The sequence below is a fragment of the Medicago sativa genome, chromosome 3 (genome assembly GCF_051527215.1).
Source record: "Medicago sativa cultivar Bolivia chromosome 3, Bolivia_mono, whole genome shotgun sequence".
NCBI lineage: Eukaryota > Viridiplantae > Streptophyta > Magnoliopsida > Fabales > Fabaceae > Medicago > Medicago sativa.
Genome location: NC_140751.1, coordinates 2,704,947 through 2,727,604, shown reverse-complemented (window position 1 = coordinate 2,727,604; position 22,658 = coordinate 2,704,947). Strand labels below are relative to the sequence as shown.

The following is a 22,658-nucleotide window of genomic DNA, read 5'->3' as shown; positions in this document are numbered from 1 at the left end:
GACTGACCACCGTCTAATTTCCTAACATGATTTATCCAAGAATTAATCAATCCTATGTTTTTTACCATGCAATTAATTAAGGACAGACATAGTAAAAATTGAAAATGCAATACCAAAACAAATTGTTTCTGTTTATGGTGCAAGTTTGCAACTGGAAAAGTTGCATTGTTTAGCTAAAACATCTACGTCTACCACTTATTTTCAGCAAAAAACTATCTCTCCTTCTTCAAAGCATCTCTCTCTCTCTCTCTCTCTCTCTCTCTCTCTCTCTCTCTCTCTCTCTCTCCCTCTCTCTCTCTCCCTCTCTCTCTCTCACACACATACGCGTAATTGTTACTGGTTTGAAAGAAAATAAATATATATACAAAGAGAGTAAGGGCTATAAATAGGGAGAGTTAGAAGTGGAATTAAGTATATAGTGCAGTTTCATTTCTTTGGGATTCCAAACTTTTCCCAAACCTGAAACTAAGGTCTGTATACAACTCCTCTCTCTCTCTTTCATCATTTGTTCTTTTGTTCTTCCTATAACAAATTAAAACCACCACAAACTTATTTATCACACACTCGTCATCTTTTTTACTTCCATGCTTGCTCTAACTTTCTTTCTCCAATTTTCTCATCAAACACTTGTCTTGTCTTTAAAATTTTATTTTATGGATTTTAATATCTTTTGTCTGAGCTAATTATTAATATCTTTGATTTCTTCATGAGATGGCTTACTATATAAATTGAAAAGGAAAAAAAAGGGTTTAAATTCGGTCTGATTATTATTATTTGTGTATTTTATTGGAGCTTGGTACACCTTATACTAGGGTTTAATTTGATTATAAATTAATTATTTTTCTTATACAAAATTATTGTTTGTGCCTTGATCTAATTAATTAAACCAAAAGGGTCTTTCATCTAATTAATTTTTTTATAAATTTGATTAATTTCTTTTGAGTTCATCAAGTTTTGTTTGAGAAGATGAGGGTTTCTAATCCTAAAGAGAAAAGAGATGAATTTTGTTGTTTAAATTAAATCAAAAGGGTCTTTCATATAATTAATTTTTTTTATAAATTTAATTAATTTCTTTTGAGTTCATCAAGTTTTGTTTGAGAAGATGAGGGTTTCTAGTCCTAAAGAGAAAAGAGATGAATTTTGTTGTTTAATTTGCTTCAAAAACGCACACAAACATACAAACAAAAAGATCAGTATGATATTCTTCATGGATCATCTCCAAATCATGTTTATTTTCTTAGATCTTGCCCTCAATAATTTTCATCATTCACAAAATTGAAGATTATATTTGCTCTTAACCTAGCTAACTACAGTATGAAATTTATATGCTTCCACACAATATATCTGATAAATATCATTCTTGAATTTTTCTTACTAGTTAATAATAATGGATTTGATTTTCCTAGATCTAGTTTCCTAGGATCAATTTTAATTTTTTTTTATATGATTTATATCCTTGTTTGTATGTTACTAATTAATTAATTTAATGAAATTGATGAATTTGATTTATTTTGTGTATAGAGTTGATCAAAAACATAAGATGGGGAGGGGAAAGATTGAGATAAAAAGAATTGAGAATACAACAAATAGGCAAGTGACTTTCTGCAAGAGAAGGAATGGACTTCTGAAGAAAGCTTATGAGCTATCAGTTTTGTGTGATGCTGAAGTTGCTCTCATTGTCTTCTCCAGCCGTGGCAGACTTTATGAATATTCAAACAACAAGTATGTTCATTTTTATTTATTTTTATTCATTCTGTTATGCAATTGTTAGTTAATCATTACATTACATTAATTGGTACAACAAGTTACCATTAATTGTTCGTCATTTTGGGTAGATCTATTGAAAATTTGGGTCCGTGAACTAGGACAGTGCCCTTGATATATAGTATATAAAGAAAAAAAAATATATGATGCAACTCAATGTTCTATATTTCTTAATTGGAATCAATCACTTCAGTTTGCAAGGGTTTTTACCGACTATATTTACTGCGGTTAAAAAGGAAAAGAACTATTTTCTTTTTCCTTCAATTATTTACCTTTTTTACAAATATTTACTTTTTTTTTACAAGTTACAAATATTTACTTAAAGATGGTATTAATTAATTTTTAGTTTATATTTTTTTTAAATAAAAATTGCTTTATAATATGCCTTCTTTAATCCTTTTTTATTGATGACAGAATCTACTTTAATTTCATAACCCTAAAAGCATCATGAGTAAATTTCAAGAACTTAAGCTTACCTAGTCTATAAACCTTGTTGCCCATTCCTTTTTGTACCCAAAAACAAAAACCATGTTAAGCATAATGATGGATTAAGTGTATGTTTGGACAATTTTGGAGGTGTACTCAAAATTGAGTCTAGAGGTAATTTTGACATGTTTGAATGTTTTTCTGTGAAATTGATTTTGCCTTTAGAATTTGGATATTTTTCAGTAAAATTGATTTTGCTTCTAGAATTAAATCTTTAACTTTGAAACTAAGACTTGTAGATCTTGACTCCAGAGGGAATTTTTACTTTCAATTTATGATTCAAGTATATGTACTCACGTATAAATCATTTTATATTCAATTTACTTTTAACAAAAATCAAATTTATAAGATAAATTAATCCTAAATCGATTTTCTTACCACGGAACTAAACACACCGTTAACAACTACGTCAAATTTAATGTTAGACTTAAATGCACTTTTTGTACCTTCATTTTAACTTAATCGAAATTTTAGTCCCATCATTCCAAAAACCATTATTTTAGTCCCCCTATTATACATTTGAGTTTTTCTTAGTCCCCCCGTTAGTTTTAGTGATTTGTGTCACTCTCGTGTTGGCTTTCTTACTTTTCACGTCAATGATAGTACTTTAAAAATGATTCAGATCAGTTTTGGTGATCTGAATCAGTCAGGTAACCTAGTGATTAACACGTCATAACATATTTTGTCAACAAAAAATAACACCATAATATATTTAAAAATGATTCAGAGAAAGAAAGAATAAATTTTTTTATAAATAAGAGTACTTTAGTGTCCTTCAAAAAAAGAGTACTTTAGTGTGGCAATGATATAATGATGAAGTTGACCTACAACAAGTGAGTGATATCTTGTAACCAAAAATTTAGATCCTATAAAGAGAGTTGCATATATAAGTGTTTTGTTTTGTTCACGTAAGTACATACATATCAATCAAAACTTGTCTTTTTGCCATCCAACTTCGGCTATTCAATTCTGTTTCATGTTGAAGAGACACAGAGTTTGATGATTTTATGTGAAAATGTTGTACCATAGTTTGGGTTATATATGTTACCTTTTTCTTTTTTACATAGATTTGCATAAAAAGGGCGAAACATTGGACTGAGTATAGGATTTCCATTCCCTTTGTTTAAAACTTTCAGTACTACACGCTACACAATAGTGAATAGTGAAGAAGAGTACATTCAAGTTCAACAGTTAATAATTTAGTTATAGATCACATATATATTTCAAAAGTACACTAAGATTCTACTATGTCTCATCGTATTCATCATATATATATATGGACATGTTATGGAGTGAATTTAATAACTTTTTTCATATATAGTACTAGTACTTAATCTATATGCCATAAAGCTATTGCTTCTCTTTGTACCAAAAAAAAAGCTGTTGGTTCTCACTTGTCTCACCCTATATATAGTTTCAAAATCTATTAGTACTATTTTAACTAATTGATTTTAGAAGGCTTTGGTTTTAAGTTATCTTTAGATTTCACCTTTGGTTTTAAGTTTTTTGTTCCATTTTGTTATCTTAAAAATGTTGAGTATTTTGGTCTCTTACTTTTATTTCAGTACCTTAAATTACAAACATTAGACGCTTTCGTCCCTTAAGTTACAAATGTGTTAGAAGCTTTGGTTCATCGTAACGAATCAAAGTGTCTAACATTTGTAACTTGAGAGATCAACCTAAGTGAAATCTAAAAAGTAACTTAAGAGCAAAAATATAATTTAACCATTTTAGAACTAATTAATGAGATTTTATTATATATCAACAAACAATAATAATCATGATTGAGTACAATTTTGTGCATCAACATTGTAAGAGACGCTCAGTTTTGATCCGTTCCAACAATTTGCACTAAAATGGAACCATGCAGTCTCTGTAATTTTTTTCCGTTTGGGTGATAAGAAATATGAGAATCTGTGCATATATAGAGAGTAAGAGAGAGAAGGAAAAAAAAAAGTGAAGGAAAAAGTCTTAGGTATTAAAATTTGTGATCTTAAATATGATTTGCTTGCTCTTGTCTTGTTCAGAGAAAATCTCTTACCTTTTCAAAGTTCATGTACTTTCATCACTTTATATATTATATTGTCTACATTTTGACCAGTCTCAGCTGAATTTATCAGCTTAAGTTATTCCTTCCTTGTACATGGAAGAAACAAAATAAAAAGTCAGTTTTCTGTGTACAGAACCTTTGTCCTATTGGAAGTTTCTTTTGCAACTATTAAAGAATAAGGACAATATTGGATGCTTGCATGCATTCACAGATAAATAAGGTCCTGTTTTGTGATTAGTAAAAAGATTAAGTGTAAAAAAAAACATGCATTGTATCGTGTGTGTTATTATACTATGGGTGTAAACAAATCAATAATCCGACGAATCCGAAGATCTTATCTAAATCAATTACATTGGTTTTTTTTCTTCATATTTGGGTCGAAACCGAATCAAAACCGGTCTCTATATATTAATTTGGATATCGATTTCAGGTCATTCAAAACTGATTGATTACTCGAAAATGAAATCAATTCATTTTTTGTTTTGTTTTACACTATATATCATTTTTATTTAAACAATATGTTGCATTCTTATTTTTTCTAAATCAGTATATAATATTTTTTTCATTGTAATTACGTACTTGTTTTAATAGTATAAAATAAACAAAATAATAATAATAATATTTTTTAGGTTTTTTAAAATTAATCCTTGGAATGAGATCAGAGTTAGACTAAAAAAAAGTTTCAAGTTGGTTTTCTACGGAAGAAAATTATTTGTGGTAGCTAAACTTTTTTATCTTTGAATGGATACTATGAATGCATGCAAAAATCTAATATTATCCTTATAATTTTTTTAAGTTAACTGTGGCAAAAGGAACATATAGAATTAAGGTGACAAAGATTTTTTAACACAATTGGTTTTAATTTAATTTGTTCCATATATAAGTAAGTGATGGAAGTACAAGAGATGAACTTTTAAAAAGAGAGGAGATTTTGTCAGAAGAAGACAAAAAAGTTTGACCAAGCAAATTGGATTTAAGATCAACCTGAAGCTAAGCTAGCTCATTTTTCTCTCTTTGTATGCACAGATTCTCATATATCTTATCACCAAAATGAAATGAATAGCAGTGACTAAGTGTGTGTGATAGATTGAAGAAAATGATAAATATTTCTAAATGATTCTTGTATGTTGCTTGTAGCATAAGGTCAACAATTGATAGGTACAAAAAGGCTTGTTCAGATCATTCAAGTACCACCACTACCACTGAAATTAACGCTCAGGTAACCAAATTACACATTAATCTAGTTTGAATTGATTCAGTTTTATTTATATATCATTTTAAAACATTGAATGAATTCAATATTTTGGAAGTATTATCAGCAAGAATCTGCAAAGCTGAGACAACAAATACAGATGCTGCAAAATTCTAACAGGTAAATTGTCTTGATACTTTTTTATAAACAAATTATGTTACTTGTTGTTACTATGTTATTTATTTATCTAGGGAGGGAGGGTTTTTTGAGGGGGAGGATTTTGGAGGTTTGGTCTATATTTTAATATATAACTTAATTATTATATAATGTAAGGTTTTTTAAAAATAAGTTGAAAAAATACCATGATATAAAATCATAATTCAATCAGACTTTATTCATTTTTAAAAATATTTTATAGCTTGCTTAATTTAGAAAAGAAAAATAAGTACTCCCATCCCCTCCAAAATCTCCCTTCCAAAAAGACCCTTGGTATGTTACTAGTAGATCATAAAGTCGGAGTTTGAATTTGGCCTAATCTTCTCAAACTATTTTGGATATCTCGGCTCAACTACTTGAGCTATACCTTCATTTGAAAAGTACCAATTTCAGACGAAACATTTTTCGTCGGAATATTTTTCATCTGAAATCATATTAAATGTTTAGACGATTATGGACGGATTGCGCGTAAAATTATTCCCTAAAAGATTATGTCTCAAGGATGTGATCATTGTGTTAGACCTCAGTTTCTATTACAATGATTCATTATTGTGTTATTTAAGTGCTTCTCTTAAGCCTATCTAGATGCAACTAATTGATTAACTAGCTATTAATTTGTTTCTGCCTTTTGAATTTCAATTGTAGGCACTTGATGGGTGATGCCTTAAGCACACTCACTGTGAAAGAACTGAAGCAGCTGGAGAACAGACTTGAAAGAGGAATCACTAGAATTAGATCTAAGAAAGTAAGATTAAAATTATTTTAATACCTTGTTAGTTAAGTAATTAACATGATAATTAAGTCTTTTGGTCCCCCTTAATTAAATAAATACAATGTTAGGTGAGTAATTAACATGATGGTTAAGTCTTTTGGTCCCTCTAATATTTGCTATGTTTCTTATTCTGTATACTTTCAGCATGAGATGCTATTGGCTGAAATTGAGTACTTTCAGAAAAGGGTAATTCACAATTTTTTTCTATTTTTTTCATTCAATTTCTAGGTTATCGTTGATCTCTCCGAGTAAAATTCCTTTTTACTACTAATTAATCATATGCATTGTTTCCTTATAGGAGATTGAGCTGGAAAATGAAAATCTTTGTCTTCGGACTAAGGTTAGTATACAAAAATGCTTTTGTCACCTTCAATTACATAGTTTCAAGTATAATAAGTTAAAAGCATTTTTCTTCTACTTATTGATCAAGTTATTATAGTTTACATTTTATTATTTGGAATAATGTTGCCTTTTGAAATACTATTAAACTCTTGTTACTACTACTAATTAATTAATTAATCTAGGCGATTTGGTTTTAGTCTTTTAAACTAAATATGTCCTTTAAACTATGTATATGCAATATTTATTAGTACTTTTAATTAATCTAAGCAATTTGGTTTTTGTCCTTAAAACTATATATATAAGCAAATGCAGATAAATGATGTTGAGAGGCTTCCTCAAGTAAACATGGTTTCTGGACAAGAGCTGAATGCAATCCAAGCATTAGCATCTCGTAATTTCTTCAATCCAAACATGATGGAAGATGGTGAAACTTCCTACCATCAATCAGATAAGAAGATTCTTCATCTTGGGTAAGTTTTTTGCATCTATGGATATGCAGATTTATCTAATAGTAGAAAGACTAGCAAGTTATTCATTATTTAAGTTTCTTGCATGTTATATCTCATGCTGTCTTCTCTTTTTGCTAGAAATTGTCTTCTTTTTTTTCTGATGTGTAGCTTTTGCTGATGCAGGTGATCGATAATATATTAGCATTTGCTATATGACACTACCTATCCAATATTTCTATTAATGCTCATTAGCCCAAGTGACCAATTAAGTACTTAACTTTTCTCCAATTTATATTATTATTTTTTTCTTTTTTGTGAGGGCATATTATGGATTTTATGTATGTGTGTTATTATTATGTCAATGTATGTTGTTAGATCAAATAATAATAAATAATATTTAAAAAACAATTATATATGTATGACGATTGAGGGTGAGCTAGTATTATGTCCACTTTCAGTCCCAAGCAACATGTTTTTCTCTGTTTTGTCTTCTCCCACTATTCAATTTAGTTACCTTTTTTTATTCACCAGAAATCATAACAAAATGATACTAACTAATTGATACTTGTCAAATTTCATCTCACAAAACCATAAGAATTGTGCTATATTGACGGACCTCTTACCTCATTTATATGAATAACATATAGCCACTGTGATTTTGTCAAACCCACCGATGATACATTGATACGAAGTCTAGATATGCGGATTCCCTACGATCAACGTGTTCGGAGCTGTCCGATCTTGAGGTAGATTTTTTAGGAGAGGCAGTTAGAAGGTAACCTCCTTGTTAGTGTAAAGAATTATTAATGTAAATACTAGTTAGTGGCTGTAGTGCTCTTCCTTTTCCATAAAAATTGGATTTCCCATTTTGATTTCCATGATGAGAATTTGTCAAAAGAGCAGCGGAAGACTCGACCTCGGGAGCGTCATGCGTAATTGGATCAAGAATGGAGTAAGCAATTTCCCTTTCTTGTTGGATTAACATCGAGAAAACCGTATCAACATCGGGAAGAGGATTCATTAACATGATTTGAGACTTAGTATGAGAAAAACGATCATTCAGCCCCTTTAGAAAACGAATGACATAATCTTGCTCCCGATAAAGCTTGATGGAATCGATCGCACCACAAGTACAAGCAATTGAGCATTTACAGAGAGGAATTGGCCGATAATTTTCTAATTCATCCCATAAGACTTTCAATTTGGTAAAGTAATCGGAGATATCGAGATTACCTTGACGAAATCGATACAGTTCTTCTTGAATATCTGATATGCGAAAGATATCTCCCTGAGAGAATCGAATGCGAAGATTCTTCCAAACTCCAGCTGCAGAATCAATCCATAAAATAGATCGAGCAATTGATTCAGAAATTGAGCGATGAATCCAAGCCAAAACCATCGTGTTACATCGAATCCATGGAGAGTAAAGAGGATCAAGAGGTGACGGTTTAACAAGAGTGCCATCAATGAATTTGTCTTTGTTCTTTGAAATCAACGCAATTTGCATGGATCTCGACCAGGTGTGATAATTCTTGTGATCCAAAGGAGGAGAAACCAGAATCACAGCCGGATTTTCATTCGGATGAAGATAATAAGGATTTGTAGAATTGGTAGAGAAATCAGTGTAGGTAGCCATGATCAAGTACTCAAAATTGATTCGAAACACAAGAGAAATTGAATCGAAAATTGAACAGGAAAAAAAATGAACAATGGCTACCAGAGCAATAGCTCTGATACCATAATAAAACACTGAACTCTGAATAAATGGAAAGTAATTTTCATTATTGAGTAATTAGAATAGTGAGGCACATCTCAGTATATATATTGTACATGTATTGTAACAGAAGTGGAAGATATAGAGTTAAGCCTAACTAATGCAATAAGCTGTACAGCCACCACTAACTAATGCAGAAATTAAACTAGCACTACAGCCACTAACTAGTATTTACATTAATATGCTGGTCTGCTAGGAACTAAACCTTCCAATATTCCTTTTAATCCTGCTAATAAGCTTTCTAGCACTGATGGTGTTCCTTTGGATGACCCCTCTTCTTATAGAAGACTTATAGGAAGGCTTCTTTATTTGACACATACTCGACCAGACATCAGTTTTTCCGTTCAACATTTAAGTCAGTTTGTTTCTAAACCTTTGGTCCCTCACTACAATGCTGCCATGGGCATTCTCAAGTATCTCAAATCTGCTCCAGCCAAAGGCATATTTTATTCTGCTTCTAGTCCTTTGAAGATTAGTGCTTTTGCTGACTCTGATTGGGCAAGGTGTCCTGAAACTAGAAAGTCTATTACAGGATTTTGTGTGTTACTTGGTTCTTCTTTAATTTCTTGGAAGTCCAAGAAGCAAAATACTGTCTCCAGGTCTTCAACAGAGGCCGAATATAGTGCTTTGGCCTCATTAACTTGTGAACTTCAATGGTTACAATACATTTTTCAAGATTTCAAGATAGCATTTTCAGATCCAGCTTCTGTTTTTTGTGACAGTAGGTCCGCTATTTACTTATCTCACAACCCTACTTTTCATGAAAGGAGTAAACACATTGAGCTGGACTGCCATGTGATTCGCGAGAAAATTCAATCAAAGCTCATTCATTTACTACCGATACCAAGCACCTCTCAACTGGCTGATGTCTTCACTAAGCCACTCCAACATCCTGCTTTCTCGTCTTTCATGTCCAAGTTGGGTCTATGTTCTATCCATAGTCCAACTTGAGGGGAGATATTAATGTAAATACTAGTTAGTGGCTGTAGTGCTAGTTTAATTTCTGCATTAGTTAGTGGTGGCTGTACAGCTTATTGCATTAGTTAGGCTTAACTCTATATCTTCCACTTCTGTTACAATACATGTACAATATATATACTGAGATGTGCCTCACTATTCTAATTACTCAATAATGAAAATTACTTTCCATTTATTCAGAGTTCAGTGTTTTATTAAGAATCATTTTAATTTCTAAAATTTGGTGGTGGAGTCACTATAGCATCTTGATGTATCAAAATTACAAAATATTTTTGAGTGTATTTGTGGAGTCACTATAGCATCTTGATGTATCAAAATTACAAAATATTTTTGAGTGTATTTTCTATAGCAATTTGATAAACCAAACAGACTAATAGAAGATACATTCAACTCCATATTCTTAACTAACAAACAAGAAACCACATTGAGTGACCAAACTTACTATGAGAGATACATTCAATTATGATTGATGTCATGCTCATAAGATAAGCCAATAAAGAATCCACTCTAACATCTCACAAGAGAACACTCAGTTTTAATATGCTTCATACTAAAAGCTAACAATGATCAATTGCTACCACATTATAAATAGTCTCCTTACAAAAAGTGACCTACTATCATTTTTTCATGTAATAATCTTTATAGCTTATACAAACAAAGCTTTACCATGCAAATACATCCATTATGGAACCAATGGATTTAGCTCTAGCTCTTTTTTTTAACAGCTACTATTATTAAACCAATTCCATTTCAAGCACAAAACATACCCAGAAGGAACACAAACAATACAACACAACTGCAAAAGCAGGGAGAACAAACCAAAGAAACAGAGAATTACAAAAAGCAAATAAAACTCTCCCAAAGCAACCAGCCGAGAGCCAAAACAGACACAACAAACCAGAGAAACCGGGACTACTGCTACAGACCGCAGAAACAACACTAACGGGACCCCAAAACACTACTGCAGTACCGAACAGCGACAGCATTTTGCCAACCCCGAAGAAACACTTGCAACAGAACACCAGAACCACAAAAACCAAACCAAACCACGGACTAAGCAGCCCGCAGAGATAAAACACAGCGAACCAGCCAAGAAAACCACAACAGACAGGACTTATACCAGCTGCGACAGAGATCACTTGACCTTGCCACACTTGAAACAATAGAAAGTTAACTGGCCATACAACCTAGCGGATTCAACACCTATTCATAATGCATACACAGACTCAAAACCCCTCATCCAAGCAACCACCTCCAAGACCACGCCTTAACATTTTCTTCCACTATGAAGCTAGCAAAAGATATATGTCAATCCGGAACCAAAATGTGCACAGTCCCTATCCATCTAAAATACTACATACCAGATGTCAAAGGCAAATTGACGGTGCAAAAATAGATGAATCATCTCTTCCATAGATTGACCACACGGAAAACAATGTATCAATTGTGGAGGCTTATGACCCCTCTTCGAACTAAATTACCTCTAGTAGGAATTCTATCGAGCCAGAGCTGCCAGGAAAAAGCACACACCTAGCTCTAGCTCTGTACAGTGACTTTTCTATACAAACCACACAGCAACCCCCATGGCTCAACATTTTTTGTTTTTTGTTTTCCTTAAAATGTTGTTATTATTCTTTTATTTATTTTTTTCTAAATAAATCAGAGCAACACAAACAAAGGAATTATTATAGAACATGGCACCAAGATAAGTGTTGCAAAACCTGAAGAACACCATATATCAGTCATCAAATGAAAAGCACCGGATTGAAATAAAAGCCAGATTCCTATACACAAATCATTTATCATGTTTTGAGTATTTTTCCCTTTAATCTACATTCATAATAAACAAAAGGAATACAGAATTACTTGTTGAAAAAGTAACTATTTAAGTCGCTACACTAATACAGTATGAGAGGATGCAGCCTCAAGAAAACTCGTTAAAACTCATTAATCACCACCGGCCTTGAGCAGGCTAATAAACTAAGAGTATCATCACGGCCAAAATTACAAAAACAAGGACAACAGTAATAAGAGTATCATCTAACAAACTCCAAAGAGAACAGCTAATAAACTAAGATGATAACAAGATATTTATTTTTGTGCCTTCAAATTCACGATATAACCATCAACGTCATCATCATACACAATGAAAACAAACAGAACACCGCAGCCAAAAGAACAGCAACAATAATCAATGTTCAAAAACCTAAAACAAGGTATTAACCATTATTCTCGTGCATTCAAATTTCACAATATCATCAATGATATCACATAGTCGCGAACATCATAAACACATAAAGTCCTAAATCTCTAAACATTACGTACGTATCATAAAGATAATAATTAGATTCAAAGTTCAAAAACCTAAAACAAAAAAAAAAAGCTTCTCAAATCCTATCAATATCCTCATCCTCAAAATGAACATAATCATTAGCATCACCATCATCATCATGATCATCCATCCCACCAGCAATCCCTTCATTAAGCCTAATAGATTCCGGAAGCTCGTCATAAGCCTTCAACAATCTCGCCTCATCCGGCATATATTTCAATATGACATCAGCCTTATCATCCTGATAATCACGTAATCCAACAAGAATGATATCTCCGTTAGCAATCCAAACCTTCTTATGCATCTTACCGCGGATATGACAGAGACGTTTTCTGATGTTGTTGTTGTCGTCGATGCAATTCGCCTCCAAGCGTCCGTTTCCGAGCATATTGGTTACCTGTGCGTATTCTTGACCGTCTTCTTTGAAGATGAGTTCGCGTTTCTCATCGTCAGCTTCGTTCTTTCCTCGCTTTCGATTCTTTCCTCCTTTTCCCTTGTTCTTCGGCATGGTTGATTGATTACCCTTTCTTCTTCGACGGCTTCGACTGCTTTTTTCTTCTCGAAACCGAAACCGAAACCGAAACCCTAGTTTTGTTTGTTGTTGCAGAATTCGATAATCTATTCTTGTTTTTATATGTTCGTGTGAACAATATTATAAAGACTTTTATGTCCTCGCTTTTTCCTTGGGCTCCAAGCCTCTATGTACGTTTGAAGTAGTATAAGTAAGGAAAATACTTAATTGGGCACAAGGGTTTGAACATTAGGTTTGAGCACACATACATAATTGAAAAATATAGAGAGAGAAAATAATTAAATAATATTTATTTTTTAAATGATTAAATGAAATATACTTTTGTGTGTGGGTGCCTAAATGTTGTGTTTAAAAGCATGTGTCCAAGCAAGTCTTTCTCTATAAGTAATCCTTATCTATTATTATTAATTTATATTAATTAATTAATTTATTTATTTATTTATTAATTTTGTTATGTCTGCAACTACTTAACCTAATTTTTTCCCGCTCATTTGCTTTATTAGGTTTGCAATTATTTAACCTAACAAATTCCATCTAAAAAAATGCATCCTTTTTTTTTTAAGAAAATATTTTCTACCATATCAATGATCTTACGGGTTAAAGATTATTTATTGGTCTCTATTATAATCGAGAAAACCCGTGCGACGCACGGGTCAAAAGACCCTTCCAAGCCTCCTATCAATTAATTTTGATAAAAAGTAATAATCAATTTTTTAAAATCAATCAATAGTATATATATAAAGTAAGGTTTTTTATGCCACGTGTCACTTCCACGTTTATTCTCAATATTTTTATTATTTTTTTATATTTTATTTGACATAAATATCTCAACAAACTTTTGATCTTATCCACTGAATATTTTATTTAATTTTATATTTAATTTCTAATATTTTATGTAGCCAAAATATCTCAACAAACTATATATAATACTTTCAATATTATCCATTAAATCTTCCTTTCTTCTTCTTCTTTTTTTTTTTTTTTAGGAAAAAGAAGTTTCAATTAGTTATTATATAATCTTTTAGCACCATATTATTCAATTAGTTTTTTCATTGAGGAAAACAAGGTTTCGGTTTGTTTTTTTTTTAGCTATAAATAAATGAGATTTTGTTAATCACCAAAATCACATATTTTGAGCAGAAACCGAACTCAAACCTTCTTTTGATCTAAGCTTTTTTTTCCTTCATATTTGACAAACACCTATACTATCGTTTCTTCTACTTATGCTTAGATTGTTTTTTTTTCTTTTTCCTTTCAGGTCCTTGAACTATTGTTTATGGTATCCATTACAAACACCTACGAATTTCAGGTCCTTGAACTAACACATATACTATTGTTTCTGTTTCAGGTCCTTGAACTAACACATATACTATTGTTTTTTTTTTCTTTTTTCGATTCAACAGTACTGCTCTTCTCTCCATTCTTCTTCATAATTCATAATTGAGTTTGTGGCATCCATTCCTATTTTGTATTATTATTATTATTATTATTATTATTATTATTATTATTATTATTATTATTATTAATATTATTATTATTATTATTTTATTATTTTATTATTATTTCACCAGTTCCGTAGTTTAGCAATAGGTATTTTTGCATATGTTGATCTTTTATGTTGTTTTGTGCGTGAACCCAGTATAGCGGACATTCATAATTGGTGCGTGCCGTTATAGCAATAGATATTGGCATCCATTCATAACTGGTGCATGCCAATATAGCGGACACCGTGAACCCAATAGTGTATAGGAACACACAGTCGTTTCTAAATAACAAACCAATCACAGTCGTTAGTATTTCTAAATAATTATCAATATCAATCAATCAATAGTATAGTATATATATAAAGTAAGGTTTTTTATGCCACGTGTCACTTCCACGTTTATTCTCAATATTTTTATTATTTTTTTTATATTTTATTTGACATAAATATCTCAACAAACTTTTGATCTTATCCACTAAATATTTTATTTAATTTTATATTTAATTTCTAATATTTTATGTAGGCAAAATATCTCAACAAACTATATATAATACTTTCAATATTATCCATTAAATCTTCCTTTTTTCTTCTTTTTTTTAGGAGAAGAAGTTTCAATTAGTTATTATATAATCTTTTAGCACCATATCATTCAATTAGTTTTTATGTTTGAGGAAAAAAAGGGTTCGATTAATTTTTATTTTTGATAAAAAAAAAAGGTTCGATTAGTTATTATGTTATCTTTTAGTAGCATATTCTAATGCAAATGTTAATTATAAATAAATAAATTTTTTTAATCGCATATTTACATATTTTGAGCACAAGCAAAAACCCCAAACCTTCTTTTCATCTAACATTTTTCCTATTTCAGGTTTGTCAAACACCAATTTTTTTCCCTTTCAATATATTTTTTTCTCTCATACGCATGGGCCACGAAACAAACCCATGACCACATGTTTAAAGGGACTTAAAACTCTTACCACTTGGACTAATTCATTATTGATTTTGTTACATTTTTCATTTTTGCATTGGACATTCATCACATCATTTATATTTATTTTTAAGATATTACATTTTTTTCTCTCATACGCATGGGCCACGAAACAAACCCATGACCACATGTTTAAAGGGACTTAAAACTCTTACCACTTGGACTAATTCATTATTGATTTTGTTACATTTTTCATTCTTGCATTGGACATTCATCACATCATTTATATTTATTTTTCATTCTTTTCATCTAACATTTTTCCTTTTTCAGGTTTGCCAAACACCAATTTTTTTCCCTTTCAATATATTTTTTTCTCTCATACGCATGGGCCACGAAACAAACCCATGACCACATGTTTAAAGGGACTTAAAACTCTTACCACTTGGACTAATTCATTATTGATTTTGTTACATTCTTCATTCTTGCATTGGACATTCATCACATCATTTATATTTATTTTTAAGATATTATTATAATTGTAAATTTAAATAAATTCAATCGAATATACTTACATTTGTATTCGTGCACGCAACTTATAAAACTTACTATTTAATATCTAACCCGGGCAACGCCGGGTCTCTAAACTAGTAGTATATATATAAAGTAAAGTTTTTTATGCCACGTGTCACTTCCACATTCATTCTAAATAATATTTTTATTATTTTTTCTATTTTTAAAAACCAATATTTTATTTAACATAAATATCTCAACAAACTTTTGATCTTATGCACTCAGTATTTTTTATCTCAACAAACTACACATCAATCAATCAATCAATCAATAGTATATATATAAAGTAAGGTTTTTTATGCCACATGTCACTTCCACATTCATTCTCAATATTTTTATTATTTTTTCTATTTTATTTAACATAAATATCTCAACAAACTTTTGATCTTATGCACTCAGTATTTTTTATCTCAACAAACTACACATCAATCAATCAATCAATCAATAGTATATATAAAGTAAGGTTTTTTATGTCACATGTCACTTCCACATTCATTCTCAATATTTTTATTATTTTTTCTATTTTATTTAACATAAATATCTCAACAAAATTTTGATCTTATGCACTCAGTATTTTTTATCTCAACAAACTACACATCAATCAATCAATCAATCAATATTATATATATAAAGTAAGGTTTTGTATGCCACATGTCACTTCCACATTCATTCTCGATATTTTTATTATTTTTTCTATTTTATTTAACATAAATTTCTCAACAAACTTTTGATCTTATGCACTCAGTATTTTTTATCTCAACAAACTACACATCAATCAATCAATCAATAGTATATATATAAAGTAAGGTTTTTTATGACACATGTCACTTCCACATTCATTCTCAATATTTTTATTATTTTTTCTATTTTTAAAAACCAATATTTTATTTAACAAAAATCGGGTTTTCGGGCTACTTGATCGGATTGCTCCGAAACATCCCCAGAAAATCAGAAAAAATTCAAGGACCATGACTCCCGTAGAAGGGACTTCTTACGGGACTCCGCCCCTCAAAATCCAAAATTCCATCGTTTAGACCCATTTTTCATTTTTATTAATTTTTCATATCAATAGTATATATATAAAGTAAGGTTTTTTATGCCACATGTCACTTCCACATTCATTCTCAATATTTTTATTATTTTTTCTATTTTATTTAACATAAATATCTCAACAAACTTTTGATCTTATGCACTCAGTATTTTTTATCTCAACAAACTACACATCAATCAATCAATCAATCAATAGTATATATATAAAGTAAGGTTTTTTATGCCACATGTCACTTCCACATTCATTCTCAAAAATTTTATTATTTTTTCTATTTTATTTAACATAAATATCTCAACAAACTTTTGATCTTATGCACTCAGTATTTTTTATCTCAACAAACTACACATCAATCAATCAATCAATCAATATCAATAGTATATATATAAAGTAAGGTTTTTTATGCCACGTGTCGTTTCCACGTTTATTCTCAATATTTTTATATTTTTTTTCTATATTTTATTTGACATCTTATTTGACATAAAAATCTCACCAAACTTTTGATCTTATCCACTAAATATTTTATTTAATTTTATATTTAATTCCTAATATTTTGTGTAGCCAAAATATCTCAACAAACTATATATAATACTTTCAATACTATCCATTAAATCGTCCTTTTTTTTGCTTTCTTTTTTTTAGGAAAAGAAGTTTCAATTAGTTTTTTTCGTTGAGGAAAAAAAGGCTTCGATTTGTTTTTTTTTAACTATAAATAAAGGAGAATTTTTTAATCACGTAAACACATATTTTGAGCAGAAATTGAAACTCAAACCTTCTTTTGATCTAAGTTTTTTCTTTCTTCAGGTTTGACAAACACCTATACTGTTGTTTCTTTTACTTATACTTAGATTTTTCTTTTTATATATAATATGAGAGGGAACTAACACCTACGAGTGAGTTTACCGGTTGTTTTTTTTTTTTCTTTCAGGTCCTTGAACTATTGTTGCTGACATCCATTACAAACACCTACGAGTTTCAGGTCCTTGAACTAACACATATACTATTGTTTCTGTTTCAAGTCCTTGAACTAACACCTATACTATTTTTTTCCTTTTCGTTTCAACAGTAGCGTTGTAATATTATCAATCACCTATACTGTTTTAATCTTTATTATTTTTTCTATTTTTAAAAACCAATATTTTATTTAACATAAATATCCCAACAAACTTTTGATCTTATGCACTCAGTATTTTCTTTTTTATTTTTATTGAATTTCTAATATTTTATGTAGCAGAAATATCTCAACAAACTACGCATCAATCAATCAATCAATCAATACATAAAGTAAGATTTTTTATGCCACGTTTCACTTCCACATTCATTTTCAATATTTTTTATTATTTTTTCTATTTTTAAAAATTAATATTTTATTTAACATAATATCCTCACAAACTTTTGATCTTATGCACTCAGTATTTTCTTTTTTATTTTTATTGAATTTCTAATATTTTATGTAGCAGAAATATCTCAACAAACTACACATCAATCAATCAATCAATACATAAACTAAGGTTTTTTATGCCACGTTTCAATTCCACATTCATTTTCAATATTTTTATTATTTTTCTATTTTTAAAAATTAATATTTTATTTAACATAAATATCTCAACAAACTTTTTATCTTATGCATTCAGTATTTTTTTTAATTTTTATTGAATTTCTAATATTTTATGTAGCAGAAATATCTCAACAAACTACACATCAATCAATCATTCAATCAATATATAAAGTAAGCTTTTTTATGCCACGTGTCACTTCCACATTCATTCTCAATATTTTTATTATTTTTTCTATTTTTAAAAATTAATATTTTATTTAACATAAATATCTCAACAAACTTTTGATTTTACCTATTAAATATTTTATTTACCTTTTTTATTTAATTCCTAATATTTTATTTTATGTAACAGAACTATCTCAACAAATTACTTACGATACCCTTCAACTATACTACAAATCAGGTATTCACAAATTACTAATCCAACAAAAATCATTAATTAGGAGATCCAGTTATATATTATTTAATGTAACACAACAATTGTATAATTTTATTAATTTAATAACGAATATGGATTTATGCGAGTCTGAAAACTTAAAAAAATGTAATTTTATTCTATATGTGTTAATATTTTTACTAAATCCAGTTAATTTTATCTGTATGTGCATCTATAAATTTACGAGTATTTATAATATGATATATTTTATTATATTTGTGTGTATTTATTAAGATATTCATCCTATACCAATTTGTGATGAATTTTATTTGCAGATATCATACATAGAATTTTTTTTCTCTTCTTGAATATGTCTAACCCGGGCAACGCCGGGTAAATACACTAGTTATTATATATATAAAGTAAGGTTTTTTATGCCACATGTCACTTCCACATTCATTCTCAAAAAATTTATTATTTTTTCTATTTTATTTAACATAAATATCTCAACAAACTTTTGATCTTATGCACTCAGTATTTTTTATCTCAACAAACTACACATCAATCAATCAATCAATCAATATTATATATATAAAGTAAGGTTTTTTATGCCACATGTCACTTCCACATTCATTCTCGATATTTTTATTATTTTTTCTATTTTATTTAACATAAATTTCTCAACAAACTTTTGATCTTATGCACTCAGTATTTTTTATCTCAACAAACTACACATCAATCAATCAATCAATAGTATATATATAAAGTAAGGTTTTTTATGACACATGTCACTTCCACATTCATTCTCAATATTTTTATTATTTTTTCTATTTTTAAAAACCAATATTTTATTTAACAAAAATCGGGTTTTCGGGCTACTTGATCGGATTGCTCCGAAACATCCCCAGAAAATCAGAAAAAATTCAAGGACCATGACTCCCGTAGAAGAGACTTCTTACGGGACTCCGCCCCTCAAAATCCAAAATTCCATCGTTTAGACCCATTTTTCATTTTTATTAATTTTTCATATTCTCAGAAAAATCCGAAAAAATTTGCATTAGTTTGATTTTATTTTTAGAATTTTTTGGTGCCATTTTTATATTTTTATGATTTTATTTGACAGTTTTTTAGCATTTTTTTACTTAGTTTTTTTGTTGTTTTTAAAAGCAAAACTCAAAACTGTTGAAATGTGAGAGAGTCTGATGGCTGATTATACAGAAGAATTGTCCGGATTATAAAATCCAAAATAGTAAACATGAATTCGAATTTTAAAATCCGGAATGCACAAGGGCATTTTTGGAAATTTTACAGGGCGCGGGAGAAGGCAATATGGTGGGAAAGTAATAGTCCATGTTTAAAGGGACCCAAAACTATTACCACTTGGACTAATTCATTATTGATTTTGTTACACTTTTTATTCTTGCATTGGACATTCATCTCATCATTTATATTTATTTTTAATTTTTTTTTGAAATATTTATATTTTTTTATGATATTATTATAATTGTAAATTTAAATAAATTCAATCTAATATACTGACACGTGTATTCGTGCACACAAACTTATAAAACTTATTTAATATCTAACCCGGGCAACGCCGGGTCTCTAAACTAATAATATATTAAATTAGTCTATCATGTTTTTAAATGAGGAACAAATTATTCACTCTTCTAAGTTACCAATAGATCGTGGCTAATTTTTATTTTGTATAAAAAAATTGCTTACTAATTTGAGTATTATTTTTTATTTAGAACTGAATTAGATCTCAATAAATTGTGAGGAACTAAATATAATAAATAAATAAAAGGGCAATATTTAATTGCATTTTTGACCTCTTAAGTAACACGATTATGCGATATTGATCTTTTTTTAAAATGATTTTGGCCACCTTAAATTTTTTTCTTTGATTTGGTAATCTCCACCTAATTTTTTTCGTATAATTTATGCGTAATGTGAATTTATTTATTAATTTGACATTCAACATTTATGATCAAACTTTTCTTTAAATTAAAAATGTCAAAAAAATTAAATCGATCGAGTGAAAGGGATTTTTTTTTTTGAGTCGGTGAATTTTTTAAGAAAATTTAGTTTAATAGACAAATAACAATTTGAAGAATTTACTAGGTTTGGGGATACATGGTCCAGGTGGGGGTACAAGTAGAAATTTCAGTGGTACTTTGATTTTTATATTATTTAGGAGAATTTGAATTTTTATAGCATTGAATTTATTTATTTACTAGGTTGAACACGTTAACCTACTTGGATTGTCTGATGGCGTTGGTTTGTAACTTTGAAGCGTACTTTTCTCAAAGTTTTAGATTCAATTCTTTTGGGTGCTAATTACAGTGGATTAGTTTGACTTTAAAAAATTAGGTTTGACAGGATTTGAACCCAAGACCTCGCAATTGTTTATACTAGACCATCGACCCGTGCTCCGCACGGGTCCTACCGACTAAAATATGTACGAATAAGTTATATCATAATAATAAAAAAATATGAAATATTCACATGATAAAAATGTATTACATTAATCATATCATCTTGACATTAATATAATTTGAAAACCGTACATTTTACATTAGTTATCATACATTACGAAATACTATAAAAACGACATTTGAAGTGATATTAGTATTTTCACATTCATCATTGGTTATCATCAACCCATCTTTTTTTTTTACGTATTCAACCCATCTCTTAAAGTAACTCTTGTTAATAGTCATTACAAATAAAACAAACAAAAATTGACTCCTTTGAAACTTGATCCAAGCCTTACACCAATTCCATATTAAGTTTGTGCTTGTCTGGCAAGAGTTTGTAAGGCCCCTCATTAAATCCTACCATGACATTCTCTAGCTTATATGTTCCTCCTTCTTCAACCATTCCTTGAATCGTTGGCACCAGGAACTTACGAACAGTGGCATGGATCCGTCCTCGCTAAACAAAAAATAACATGTCATCAAATATAAACCATAGTATATGTAATCGTAGTGACAACTTGAAAAAAGGATCATTTATTTATACAATTGATTTATATAATATACCTTCTCATCAACCAATTTCATGTTCATGAAGATGATATCGTCTGGATTTTCCTTATCACGGATCAGCCATATATGGGCCACACGGACAATCAACTTCAAATCCTTCCTTCCACCTGTCACAGCTGCAATGGGGGTGAAAATGTTTGTCATATTAGCAAGTGCAAGAAAGAATTATATTTGCTTAAATTTGCTTAAAGTCGAGAATGGCTGTATTAGCACAACTAAGTGGTATTTAAATAGGTAATTGACAATTCTCTTTGTTAGTTTCAAATGTGAATGATCATAGTCTTACATTGGTAATAATTACTAATCAAAAGTTTTTAATTGTCATTAACGACGTTTTCAAGCCACTAACCACGTTCTTAATTGCCATTAACACTACGTCATAATTACTATTCAAAATCGAATCAACCTTGATACGTGTTAATTTTTGAAATAAGTACGTGATAATTGCTTTTAATAGGTAGTAATTGGTAGAGTGATTAGTGCATAATGCATAAAAACAATTAAAAGTAATTCCTATACGAAAATATGCGACTTAATAGTTTTTAATTGTCATTAACGACGTTTTCAAGCCATTAACCACGTTCTTAATTGCCATTAACACTACGTCATAATTACTATTCAAAATCGAATCAACCTTGATATGTGTTAATTTTTGAAATAAGTACGTGATAATTGCTTTTAATCGGTAGTAATTGGTAGAGTGATTAGTGCATAATGGATAAAAGCAATTAAAAGTAATTCCTATACGAAAATATGCG

The 22,658-nt window shown here is 29.7% G+C and overlaps 3 protein-coding genes across 6 annotated transcripts; 1 reads left to right on the top strand and 2 right to left on the bottom strand.

Annotated features, from left to right (window-relative positions):
* The first annotated feature begins 336 nt into the window (after positions 1 to 336).
* Positions 337 to 7,739, top strand: STK (K-box region and MADS-box transcription factor family protein). 4 transcript variants are annotated; one of them, XM_085750153.1, is made up of 9 exons: positions 337 to 470; positions 1,522 to 1,722; positions 5,438 to 5,519; positions 5,611 to 5,672; positions 6,354 to 6,453; positions 6,625 to 6,666; positions 6,779 to 6,820; positions 7,135 to 7,292; positions 7,455 to 7,739. In XM_085750153.1, exons 2-9 carry the CDS (start codon positions 1,541 to 1,543, stop codon positions 7,456 to 7,458), a joined length of 672 nt encoding a protein of 223 aa, XP_085606279.1. In that variant the 5' UTR covers positions 337 to 470; positions 1,522 to 1,540; the 3' UTR covers positions 7,459 to 7,739. The 4 variants fall into 4 exon arrangements, with proteins under 4 accessions (XP_085606279.1, XP_085606278.1, XP_085606280.1 ...); XM_085750152.1 differs by having other exon boundaries at positions 7,126 to 7,292; XM_085750154.1 differs by lacking the exon at positions 7,455 to 7,739 and having other exon boundaries at positions 7,135 to 7,296.
* Positions 7,740 to 8,058: 319 nt separating this feature from the next.
* LOC146934904 (uncharacterized) lies at positions 8,059 to 8,988 on the bottom strand. The gene has a single exon (XM_085757509.1). The coding sequence runs from the start codon at positions 8,905 to 8,907 to the stop codon at positions 8,059 to 8,061; it is 849 nt and encodes a 282-aa protein (XP_085613635.1). The 5' UTR covers positions 8,908 to 8,988.
* Positions 8,989 to 12,220: 3,232 nt separating this feature from the next.
* On the bottom strand, positions 12,221 to 12,979 carry LOC146934903 (eukaryotic translation initiation factor 1A-like). Its single transcript, XM_085750150.1, has one exon. The coding sequence runs from the start codon at positions 12,861 to 12,863 to the stop codon at positions 12,411 to 12,413; it is 453 nt and encodes a 150-aa protein (XP_085606276.1). The 5' UTR covers positions 12,864 to 12,979; the 3' UTR covers positions 12,221 to 12,410.
* Between the last annotated feature and the right edge of the window lie 9,679 nt (positions 12,980 to 22,658).